This window comes from Haliaeetus leucocephalus, unplaced genomic scaffold, assembly GCF_000737465.1.
Source record: "Haliaeetus leucocephalus isolate CR32 unplaced genomic scaffold, Haliaeetus_leucocephalus-4.0 Scaffold296, whole genome shotgun sequence".
In the NCBI taxonomy this organism is placed as follows: Eukaryota; Metazoa; Chordata; class Aves; order Accipitriformes; family Accipitridae; genus Haliaeetus; species Haliaeetus leucocephalus.
In genome coordinates this window covers 107,867-119,828 of record NW_010972732.1, presented here as the reverse complement: position 1 = coordinate 119,828, position 11,962 = coordinate 107,867, and the positions used below count along the sequence as shown (strand labels likewise).

At 49.7% G+C, this 11,962-nt stretch overlaps 1 protein-coding gene across 1 annotated transcript in view; it reads left to right on the top strand.

Annotated features, from left to right (window-relative positions):
- The window catches only part of DKC1 (dyskeratosis congenita 1, dyskerin), an 11,093-nt gene extending 112 nt beyond the window's left edge, over positions 1-10,981 (top strand). The window contains exons 2-15 of the mRNA XM_010570645.1: positions 130-191; positions 501-587; positions 1,167-1,258; positions 1,802-1,986; positions 2,493-2,557; positions 3,136-3,262; positions 3,646-3,776; positions 4,756-4,899; positions 5,363-5,483; positions 6,769-6,887; positions 8,031-8,134; positions 8,596-8,662; positions 9,424-9,582; positions 10,087-10,981. Of these exons, the coding sequence (XP_010568947.1) occupies positions 130-191; positions 501-587; positions 1,167-1,258; positions 1,802-1,986; positions 2,493-2,557; positions 3,136-3,262; positions 3,646-3,776; positions 4,756-4,899; positions 5,363-5,483; positions 6,769-6,887; positions 8,031-8,134; positions 8,596-8,662; positions 9,424-9,582; positions 10,087-10,155 (1,532 nt within the window). The 3' untranslated portion in view covers positions 10,156-10,981. The remainder of the gene's footprint in view (positions 1-129; positions 192-500; positions 588-1,166; positions 1,259-1,801; positions 1,987-2,492; positions 2,558-3,135; positions 3,263-3,645; positions 3,777-4,755; positions 4,900-5,362; positions 5,484-6,768; positions 6,888-8,030; positions 8,135-8,595; positions 8,663-9,423; positions 9,583-10,086) is intronic.
- Positions 10,982-11,962: the final 981 nt, after the last annotated feature.

Here is an 11,962-nt window from a genome sequence, read left to right as displayed (position 1 = left end):
GGGCGGGTCGGCGGCGCGTCCGGCCCGGAGGGGTTCGGGGCTGCGGGTGCCCTCCCTCGCCTGCGCCGCTCCCGGCGCGGTGGGGTTGGCAGGGCCTCGGCGGGGACGCTCAGCGTGTCGCTCCGGCAGGTTCCAGCGTGAAGAAGCGGCGGAAGAAGGAGAAGCGGGCGATTCCCGATGAGGATGTAGCGGTGAGTGCGGGGCCGGGCTGGGGCTGCCCGGGGGCTTCCCCAGCGCGATCCTTGGCGGCGCGGTGGGACGGTCCGCGGGTAGGGCCGGGAGTAGCGGTGCCTCGCGGCGTGCGCAAACGCGATTCTCCCCGCCGTCACCGGCGGGAGCGTGGCCGCTCCGCGGGCAGAGGCCGCCCTGCGCGGTGGGCAGCGGAGCCGCCCCGTCGGGTGCGGTTCACGCGCCGCGTGGAGGCGGCGCGTGGCAGCGGGCAGGAGCGCGGGCCTGCGGATTTCCCTTCTCTGATCTCGAGTAACTTCATCTGCTCTCAGGACATTCAGCACACGGAGGAGTTTTTCATCAAGCCGGAGTCCCGGGTCGCCCAGCTGGACACGTCTCAGTGGCCCTTGCTGCTGAAGGTAGAGCGGGTTATAGACAACCTCGTGGCCCATCCCTGCTCCTGCTCCTTCTTCTGTCCTCTGTCAGTGCAGGCCCTTGGAGATGCACAGCTCAATCTCTGTGTAACCCTACTGCTAAGAAATAGCATGTGTGACACTCAAAGCAGAGGCAAACTCTGCATGCAGAAATCATGTTATAAAGTTCGTCTGGCAGGATCATTTGCATGCCTGCTTTCTAAGTTTACTGTCTCCTGTAAAGACCCCACCAGATTTGTTCAGCTATTTATTTTGGTCTGATAGTGGTCTGTGTAGACTTCTGAGTTGCTTAGGTTGAGTTTCTGGGGCACACTGGATTTATCCTGCATTGTAAAGGTTCGTATTCTGCTTTCCCATCTCTTTCAGTGCAGGACTTCTGTTTCTTTCTCTTTCTGTAAAACATTGTTGTGGTTTCATTGTTGGGCCGTTATTGTTTTGGAAGATGCTCTTTCACTTATATGTACAAATCAGATGTTGCGTAGCTAGGGAGGTGTATTGGGGCAAAGCAATGCTGAAACCAAGGTGAGCTCAAGAACACTTGTAACTTTTGCTTTGATTTTGTAGAACTTTGACAAGTTAAATGTGATGACAGCACACTACACACCTCTTTCTTCTGGTGCTAATCCCCTGAAGAGAGAGATTTCTGACTATGTTAGGTGAGTGCAATAAGGGCCAGAGTGGTTTATTTTTCTTTCACAGTTAATATCTTCAAAACATTTTCTGTTCTGGATTCCTCTTGTACCTTTCTGCTTGACTTGGTGTCTTGCTACTAACCAGTAAATGTCTAAATAGGACCCACTGGTCACTTCCTGTAAAGTCTGCTTTGTTCTGGGGTTGTGGGTGGTCTGTGATTCCTCAGTTGAAACACTTGAGGAATTCTCTGGGGTCTTGGGGAAAGTCTTTTAGCCTGCTAGGCTTTGGCGCACTGCTTGGAGTTTGTAGCATTTGGTTTGGTTTAAGTGCAGAGTAGTGATGAGCAGTCTAGGGAGAAGAGAATTCTTTGACTGTGGATTATATCACCTGTTGTGCCCAGAGCAGCTTGACATTTGCTCACTGGGCACAGCTGTGAGGCTCATAGCTTATTTGGCTGTATAGAAATACATTTCTTTAAAGCCATGACAAATATTGTCAAAGTTTTTGCGCTTTTGCTGTGTTTGCCCTGATGTTTAGGTCCTACTCTCTGTCATCTTGCCCTATAGGTCTGGCTTTATTAACCTCGACAAACCTTCCAATCCATCTTCCCATGAGGTGGTTGCATGGATCCGACGCATCCTTCGGGTAGAGAAGACTGGACACAGTGGCACTCTGGATCCTAAGGTGACTGGATGCCTCATTGTGTGCATTGAGAGGGCAACACGACTGGTCAAATCTCAGCAGAGTGCAGGTATGTTTATTGCCAGGACCATTTACAGTCTAAATGACTGGGGAGGTGTGGAGTTCTTTTGGAAACAAAATGGAGATTTCTAGTGTTTGAAAGGGCTACCCTTGGTCTTCAGTGCCTTGAGCTTAAGGGCTGCTTATCCTCACTCCAAGCCAGTGAGGGCACATCCACAGTGTCACAAGTTTTTTTTATTTTTATTGCTTCTTGGGCTTGTGCTGTTTTAAGTCAGTGAAAACACTTCTGACAGACTGGTTTCATGGACTAACTGAACTTAATGGCCTTGGCCTCTACCAGTCTAGTGAAATAAAACTTGGTGAAGAAATAAATGTAGCTTAGATTTATTTTGTTGGAAGAATAACCAACTCTGTCATAAACTGGGTGCAATTCCTAGGAGAGGTGGTTGTGAAAATTTCAGGGCTTTGTGGATGTGTGGCTGTGAAGCATTGTGGACCTTGAGGTCAATATTAAATGTAAGTGGCCACTCCTGACTGCTCTTGTCGTTCTTTCAGGCAAAGAGTATGTGGGAATTGTTCGGCTGCACAATGCAATTGAAAATGAGGCTCAGCTTGCCAGGGTAAGTCTCGGCATGCTCTTAGCCATGCTGGCACTTTACATGCAAAGTGTTCAGCATCGGTGGGAGATGAGAGGGTAGGAGTGGAGCTCAGGTGCACTCTGTGTGAGGTGATGACAAAGTTTATCCATTCTCTGAGTGCAGTGGCACTGCCCTCCTGCAGCACCCTGATTCCTGTTCTAGGGACTGGGTGCTGTGCAGCCTCCAGAGACTCTCCAGTCTCCCAGTGTCCCACTGGGGGCTGCTGTGGTGTGTGGCTGGCTGCCTGCAGGAGTGAAGTGGTGCTGGCAGGGTTGGAGCCCCTCTTTGGCGGGGGGGCTCCATCCTCACTGAGATGAGGGATGATGTCTGATCACATACTGCCACCTGATGAAAAAGCCCAGCTGTGCTCACTGGCAGCTGGGGTAGCATTTTGACCACATCACTGGTTCATATTGGCTTTATTAAATATGACATCACCAAATTATGATGGACCATGTGGTTTCTTACTCATGGAAGTGGTCGTAGTTGCTGGGGACCCCAAGGTGCTCCTTCCTGAGGGCATAGGTATGAGCTGTTAATTCTTCTGCTTCTACCCTCAGGCAATAGAAACTCTGACAGGTGCACTGTTTCAGCGACCACCCCTCATTGCTGCTGTCAAACGACAACTGAGAGTCAGAACCATTTATGAGAGCAAGCTGGTGGAGTATGATCCTGAGAGAAGATTAGGTAAAACAGGGCTTTCCTGCCTTCTTCCTATTAAGCTGACAGCTGATAAAATTTCCTGTGAAATCGGCTGCTTCCTGTTCTTGGCGATGTCTTAAGACCTAAATCCTCACCACCATCAAGCAGTAGCTGCTTCATGCATTACTTTGGTGTGCTGAGAAGCAAATCCCATCTATTTTTTGTACTGCTTGCATCCTTCATTGAAGAGCCAAATGATGTCAGTTAGATGGCATTAGCACTCAGTGCAAAGATGACATTGATCTATCACCCCAGGCTGATGGCTCTATGAAGGGTTGGACATACCACTTCTCATGAAGGGAGCTTTTAGATGTATTTCATTTCTAGATATGTATTTAAATACTCTTTTGTTCTATCTTGCATTTCAGGTATCTTCTGGGTGAGCTGTGAAGCAGGCACATATATTCGAACACTCTGTGTTCACCTTGGTTTGCTGCTTGGTGTGGGGGGCCAGATGCAAGAGCTCCGCAGAGTGCGCTCAGGCATCCTGGGAGAGAAGGTAGAGTAGTAGCTCTGACTATAACTAGCAAATTTGAAATTGTCAGAATTGCAAGAGTTCCTTGGAACTGTGTTAGTTTTACAGTGTTAGGAGGAGGTATAGGTGCATGGTGGCTGGGAGGAGTTCTGTGAATAGCCCTGAAAACATGGGAGCTCTTGCTATAGACTGTCTGTAACCAAAGTGTTGAGTTCAGTTCAGGGTGTTGCCCCTGTTCTGGTAATTAAGCTTTGGGACAGTAAGTGACTGGGAAGTGCACCATGGTGACTGAAAGTTTTTTTTATGCCACTTGTGTTTCTCAGCCTACAAACCACGCACATGCTACAAGTTCAGGCGTGTGAGCTGTCTGCTTAGCAATCTGTGACTGCTTGGTGTCAGGGCACGATGCAGGGAACATGCTTCACTTAAATGAACCTGGGAGATGCAGTCTTGTGTGATCTTGAACACTCATACAGTCTCTTCAGCTCCAGAATTAATTTCTTTCCTTGCAAAGTAGGCATATCAGAGTGCAAGTGCGGCTCCACCTGTCTCTGCTCTTACCACAGCTGTAATCACTGGCATGACTGAAATGAATTCCAAGTGTTGGGTGCTTACAACTGCTTCAAGAATTTATTCCATGTCACAGATTGAAGACCTGGTTGATTTAAACTTCTACTCGTTATTCTTTGTCTAGAAATCCCAGGTATTTGTTTAAAGTTTGGTCATATTCCAAAGTTTCATGTAGACAGACCTTATACACTAGATCCAAGTGCTGTCTGAGATTAGAAAGGCTGAAGTCTGTGGTAGCACAAGTCAGGCTGACCTCAAGCTGTTGATGGAAAGTATTCTTGCCTCTTTTAGGTTGCTTCTTTGGTGCTTCTGAGTTGGGCATCTGTTTTTCACTCCCTTTCAGCACACTTTGCTGTTGGACTTCAGCTGTTTTCTTGTGTATGCTTCAAGTTGGTGGCTTGTAGGAGGGTTTAGAGGGGTTGTGTCTTTGCAGGACAACATGGTGACTATGCACGATGTACTGGATGCACAGTGGCAATACGACAACAACAAGGATGACAGCTATCTGCGAAGAGTTATCCTGCCATTGGAGAAACTGCTGACTTCCCACAAGCGGCTAGTCATGAAAGACAGTGCGGTGAGTTCCTGAGATAGTGCCAGTTGACAGCCAGAGGCTGCAAAGTATCCTCCTAACTTGTACAGCTAATGTAATAAATGGAGGATCAGGATCCACATGGTGTGCAGTGCTGTCCTGATTATGAGCTGTGTAGGATCTAGTATGGGCCACTGCCAGGTCAGCAGTAAGATGCAAGAGCCAAGAATTAAGTGGCAGAGAAGCTGCTCTTCCTGCTATCACTTCAGGAGGGTGCTGATGATTATAAGAGATCTACCTCGCATGTTGTTTTCTGTGATGGGTGCTTTGCTTTGCTTGCTTTTTCCACAGCCCCCAAGTTTTCTATAGTGGACAATAAGAAATAGAAACAGAGGGATGTTATTGCTGGGACAGTAATGGCAATGGGAAACTAAAATATTAGAGGCACTTCTTACCTTGTTTTTATTCTCTAATAGTTTATAAGCCCTCCTGTTCCCCACATTTTCAGGTTAATGCCATTTGCTATGGAGCCAAGATCATGCTGCCTGGTGTCCTGAGGTACGAAGATGGTATTGAGGTTAATCAGGAGATTGTTGTCATCACCACAAAAGGAGAAGCTATCTGCCTAGGTATGAAACTCTTGTGCCCAGCTAACTGCAGAAATAACAGACTGCGTTCCAGTGAATGCACAACAAATGAGTCCCCATATGCAGAAGGTTTAAACAGTGCTTCCTGATGGGGACTGTGGGGTAGTATGGCCCAAGGCAGCTGGTACTGGGCAGGATATTAAGAAACAGCAGCTGCATCAGTCCTTGGCAAGGTGTGAAGAGTTCCTCAGTCTGGTTTCAGCTGCATGATGCTCAGGTGTGCTCTGTGTGTGAGGTGATGACAAAGTTTATCCATTCTCTGAGTGCAGTGGCGCCGCCCTCCTGCAGCACCCCGATTCCTGTTCTAGGGTCTGGGTGCTGTGCAGCCTCCAGAGACTCTCCAGTCTCCCAGTGTCCTACTGGGGGCTGCTGTGGTGTGTGGCTGGCTGGCTGCCTGCAGGAGTGAAGTGGTGCTGGCAGGGTTGGAGCCCCTCTTTGGCGGGGGGGCTCCATCCTCACTGAGATGAGGGATGATGTCTGATCACATACTTCTGCCTGGCACATCACATCTCCTGAGCAGATCAGTGTAAAAGGGCTTGAGTAACTACCAGCTTCTGTGAAGTGACTTGAAAGGGTGCTTTGTTCTAACCAGGGTCTTCAAAGAAGCTGTGTAGATGATGGGTGCTGACATACTGTACAGATGGTCTGTTATGGTGCTCAGTGCTGCATGGTCTTACACTCTGTCCAGATGCATGGGACTGAGGGGCCTTGGAGGTGTAACACAGCCAAGCAGTTCCACCCTGTTGTTTGTACTGCCTGCACTCTGGTCATCTCGGGGACCTGGCAAGAAAAGCATAATTTATTGGTAGGCTTAGTCTCCTCTAGTTTGTCTCTGCAAGGTTTTGGGAGCTGATGAAGGAGCAACACTGCTCCTTTCTATAGTGGTGTGGTTCTCTGAGCTGCCTGGAAGTGTTCCAGCAGCTGTTCACAGAGCTCTTCCCTATCCAGTGGTGGTGTTGGTGCTGCTCTGGGAAATGGTCTTACTGTGTTCACCGATCCAGAATGGTCTTCTGGTGTAAGCCAGAGAGGCCTGTGCTTATGGTGTCGTTAATCCATGACTGATGCTCTTGCTGCCTTTGAGCAGGGCAGCTCTCTGAAGCATCCAGAACTTGCCTCCAGTGAGGTTTTAGGGTGAAATGGCATTGGTGGGGTGTGTTGCTCCTCTTTGTGCTGGCAGAGGAAGAACAGGCTGAAAGCAGCAGGTTCCTGTGTCGCTGTTGCTGTTCTGCTGTTAAAGAGTTAATGAACTCTCTGCCTGCTTCTGCAGCTATTGCCTTGATGACCACAGCAGTCATTTCTACCTGCGACCATGGTATTGTTGCAAAGATCAAGAGAGTGATCATGGAGAGAGATACGTATCCCCGCAAATGGGGTCTCGGTCCTAAGGTGAGTGGTGTGGGGGTGCGGTCAGTCCCAGAGCAGAGGTGGGAGCCTGGCTCTTGGGATGTGGGACTCTGGGCCCCTCGGGCAGAGCTGTGCTCATGTCTTCTCCAGGGCTTCAGTGTAATTCTGCTGTGCTTTCCTGGAGCCACAATGGTGGTGCTTCCCAGTGCCAGGGCCATGCCAGCCCAGTGACAGTGGGAGTGAGGCTTTCCCTCCCAGTGGAACCTGGGCAGCTCTATCCGAGGCCCAGCTGGGGCTGCTGCTGGTACTCAGACCACGGGCTCCTCAGGACTGTACAGCACCAGCCTTCCTCTGGTAAAGAGCCAAATGATGTGAAGTGGATGGCATTAGCACTCTGCGCAAAGATGACCTTCATCTATCACCCCATACTGATGGCTCTGGAGGGGCCGGGCAAGGAGCTGCTTTTCCTTCTGGTGCAACTACAACAGTGCCAAAATGCAGACTGTCTCGTGAGACACTAAACTCTGCCTGAAGGACAGGAGTAGTGGGAACACCTGTTATTGGGTTCCTCTCCTGTCTCAAATATGTGGTAGTCATGGAAATCAGCAGGTCAGCAGTGCTAGCTTAACTGCAGCCAGACTGGTGTTTCACTGTGGCAAGTGATGCAGCTTGGATTTAAAACTCAGTGTCAAGTTGCTGTGGCTTATTCCCATTCCCGTGGTTCAGGTGAAATGTAGAAAGCTCTGGAGATGCATGCACATCTATCTCACAGCAAATGTGAGGTAATGTGGGCCAGTTCAAGCATCTTGGAGTCTTTAGCAAAGCCTTTTATTTGCAGCTGGAGTGGTTCAGCTGAAATGTGGGAGGTCATTAAGCTGGAGGAACCCAGGCAAAGATCTGAGCTCCATGACGTGCAGAGTCATCTTACTCTGTTGCTGTTACTTCCCCCACAAATTAGTCCTTATTTACTGATAAAGATGCTTCCTTTCTGAGATTGTTAGGCTGCTGTGCAAGGGATGTGTTGTGTGATTTGTTAGAAGGTCCTTGGAGAAGTGTTAAATCAGTAACACTGTAGTTGGCTTGGCTTGTTCCTGGATTACCTCCTCTTAGGCTGAGTGGCTGAAGCCCCAGGGAGGATTTGTCCTCCCTGGAGCGGCAGTCTGATTTGTTGCACGTTGCTTTCAGGCCAGTCAAAAGAAGATGATGATCCAGAAGGGTCTATTGGACAAGCACGGAAAGCCCAACGAGAGCACACCAGATTCCTGGAAGAAGGAGTACGTGGATTACAGGTGGGTACAGGGTGTGTGGCTCCTGCATAGTGGGCAGAGGGGAGCCCTGTGCAGTGAGGGCTGGGCTGGGTGCTGCCATTTGTGCTTGGAGCATGTTAGACCTGGCCCAAGGCAGTCGGCTGTCTGGACCTGTGGGGTGCAGTGGCATTTCTTGCAGTCCCAGGGAATGTGCTGCTAGTGGGCAGTGCCGGAAGGAAAGGCCCTGAGCAGATGGTTGTCCCTTTCTAGCCTGTGTTTGTGGTTTTAGAGGGAGTCAGTCTGCTAAATTAAATGGGGGAGGCCTTGCTGTTACCCAGCCCAGCTGGCCCTGGTGCAGGCTGCAGGTCTTCCACACACCAGTCTCCCCACCCAGTGCTTGGCATGGATTACGGAGCCCTTGCGAGGGGGACAGGGCTTTGTACTTTTATAGAGCAGCGTGAGGCAGTGGCTGTCCTGCTTATCCTGGGGATCTTCTCTTTCAGGGATGCTTCCAAGAAAGAGGCAGCTGCTGTTCCCCGAGGTGTTTCAGAGCTGGAGAGGGCTCCAAAAGTAAGTATTGTTAGTGTTCTCTGGCTGTAACGTTGTTTGGGCCCTGATGAAGAGTGGATATGCACCTGTTCCTTTAGGCAGTTGGTATCAGGTGCTGGATTGTGTGCTGCTTTGGTTGGTTGTTTTACAGGTGAAAGTGTTTCGTATTCTGGGAGCCTAGTGCCCTGATGTGTGTTGTGGTTGCGTGGCCCATGAGCTAGCTGTCAGGTGACCTGTTTAGGGCCTTACCCCTGGGTGTTTGTCTCTGGGATGTTGTACTTTGGGTGCAAGTCCTGTAGCACAGTGAGAATGAGGAGCTCTGACTTGTGGCATACAAACTGCAGCATCCAAGGAAATACGTTGTATGGAGTCATGGTGGAGGCTTGTTGTGCCAGAGAACCTTTCTGGAGACTGCAGACAGTTGCAGAAATGTCTGTGCAAGAGTTGCATCTAAAGTTCCCTAAGCTGGAGCTTGTGCTGTGATCTAAGAATCTAAGTCAGGGCTTGTGCATGCACTTGGAAAGGTGCAGCAGTGTTTCAATCTCTGGAGCATTTGGGGTACAGGAAGCACTAAGAAATATGGGGTGCAATTCTGGCAGGAGCAAATCCTAGACAATGTATGCTGGAGGTGACCACTGGCAGTCTGTAGCTCACCCTCCTACTTGAAGCATTAACTGTGAAGTTTGGTTGAATTGGGTAAAATAGTTGCAATGGGCTTGCAAAGTTTTCCCATCAGCTGAGTTCCTTTGGAAGACGGTGTGTCTGACATGTTCCCCTAATAGAGGAAGCGAGAGTCGGAGAGTGAAAATGAGGAGGCTGTGACCCCACCATCCTCTGCCACCCCACCACCAGAGGAGCTGAGCAAAAAGGAAAAGAAAAAGAAGAAGAAAGAGAAGAAGGCCAAAGAGGCAGCTGAGAGTGGGGGAGAGCAAATAGAAGTGGTATGTAACTGGGTGGTGCCACAGTACTGTCCAAGCATGGCAGACATTGCTGTCTCTCCCTAATACCTCCAGGATAAATGTATCAGCATCCTGCTGTGCATGTCCCCAAAGTGCCAGGCTCCCCACAGTCAGAGAAAGATGTCTGTATAGGTGCACTTGTAAACTGAACTGGTTGAGGGTGGTGGGAGACTGGGCAGGTGAGGCTTGATCTGCAGTGGGGCAGGGATGGGGTGAACAGCCATCTATGCCCTGGGGCAGTTGCAGGGTACATGTTCCTGCCAGGCCATCTCTGTGCTCTGGTGCCCTGTAATGTGCCCCAGTGGGAGGATGGTTCCTGGCATGGTGCTGGTGTTTGGTCAGCGTGCTTGAGTGCTTGTATGGTGGTGACGGAGGATTATGGCCATGGGGAGCCTGCACTGTGCCTGGAGTGAGGCTGTTCCTGCTGAAATGAGCAGTGGGGGATTCCTTTTTGATTCCTGCCTGACCTCTCCAACCTCTTCACAGACCAGTGAGACCAGCACCAAGAAGAAAAAGAAGAAGAAACAAAAGGAGGTAGAAGAGAGCTTGGAGTAAGCGACTGGATCTGTCCAAAGCAGGAGACCTCATTGGTAGGGAGGGAGGAGTCTGAGGCCTTGAGAAAAAGAGGACTGGCTGTGTGGCAGAGGGGCCATCAAGTTCCAAGTTCCTTTTCTGCTGTGTATATGAGTTAAGTGGGTGTGGTTGCCCAGGAATACGCCCTGTTCCAGTACCCCTCCTCATCCTGTTTTAAGGGTTGCCAGAGGAGCGGGGTGCCTGACTGCACCTGCACTGGTTTGCTCTCTAAAGCTGAACGCCATGATGCCAATAGAAGTGGTATCTTCAGGGAAGTTGTAGCTCCTGGCTCTTACTTGGTGTCTCTATTTTCACCTTGAGAGGGAGGAATACTGTTTCTCTCCTTTCTTTTCCTGCCTCTTTCTTCCTTTTCTTCCAAGGTTGGAGCTGTTACCTGACAGTCACAGAATGTGTTGGTGTCTGGAGGACTGGCTTTGTTATGGCCCATCTGAATGGGTTTGGATGGGGACAGTCAAATTGGTTATTTGAAGGGCTCTGGTTTGCTTTAACCTGGCCCTGTGCTTGGCTTGACCCTCAGCTAGATGAGATCAAATAGTCCACCAGATATTCTTAAGTACTTTTTTTTTTAACTTTATCATAAAAGGATTAGAATGTTAAATTCCTGCTTTTCACTTTATAGTGCAGGGACCTGTTTGTTAGTTGTCGGCTGATCCCCAGACCCAGTGACCTTGTCAGTGTGTACCTTTTGCTGGCTCTTTGCTCTTCTCTACCCAGTTGTTGGAATGGGACCGCAGCGCTTTCAGTTGCCTTCCCTGGTTTTGATATCTAATATGCTCTGAAGGCTGCTGGGTGGCAGAAGTGAAGTGACCAGAAGGCGGCTGGCCAGTATGCTGTTCTAAAGGGCTGTTGGGACTGGAGTCCTTGTGAGGAAAAGCTTGGCTAGAGGGAGCTCTGCAAGGGGCACTGGATGTGGGGCTTGAACAGTTTCAGAAACACTTGTCCTAATTTCCTTATCTGGGGTGGCTCACTGGGGGCAGGAGGTCTCTTCTCTGGCACAGGGGTAGTGCTGAGGCAGGATTTTAGCCCCTTCTAATGGGGAAGGATCCAGGCTGCTTCATCCCTGCAGAGATTCTGTAATGTTTGTCTTAGCCTCGTGCATTGCTTTTGTCTTAACTGTGTGACTTTTCTCCCATCCAGTGTTGGAGATACATGCAGGCAGTGGGGCCAGCAGCTGGTGGCTGTCAGAGCCTGAGCAGAAAAAGTCCATTTTTATTTACTTTTTTACATAAAAATAAAAGCCCTATTTTTGAATGGGTGATTTTCTTGCTCATCTGGTTCCTATAAGAGGTCAGTGGTCTGTTTGTGGGGAGGGGAGGCAGCTTAATGCATGTGCGTGCTGCAGGTGGGCATGTAAATGGCTGCCCCTTCTGCCCAGCCTTTGTGCTGCTTTCCTGAAGAAGCTGCTGGTACAGAGAAGTGGTCATGTTGATGTGGACTATCACTAGAGGGGCCTTTGTTGCTGGTCAGGACTTTGCAGGTGGTTAGGGGCCACCCTCCACTTTGGTAAAACCCACTGGGGTGTGTGCTTGGAATCTGGGTATGCTCTTTCCTCCTTTGCCCGTGCTGAAGTGAGCTTCTGGAGAGGTCTGACGGTGGCTGGAGGGACTGTTTGGCCCTGGCCTGCTGAACCTTGAGCGTCAGAGTCAGAGAGGCAGGAGCAGACTTCAGCTGTGAGCAAGTGCTCAGCTTAAGAGGCAAAACACCAGTCACAGCAATGTTTCAGCACATGTTTATTGCTGCTCTTTGTTTCCCTGTAGTGGATCAGAAC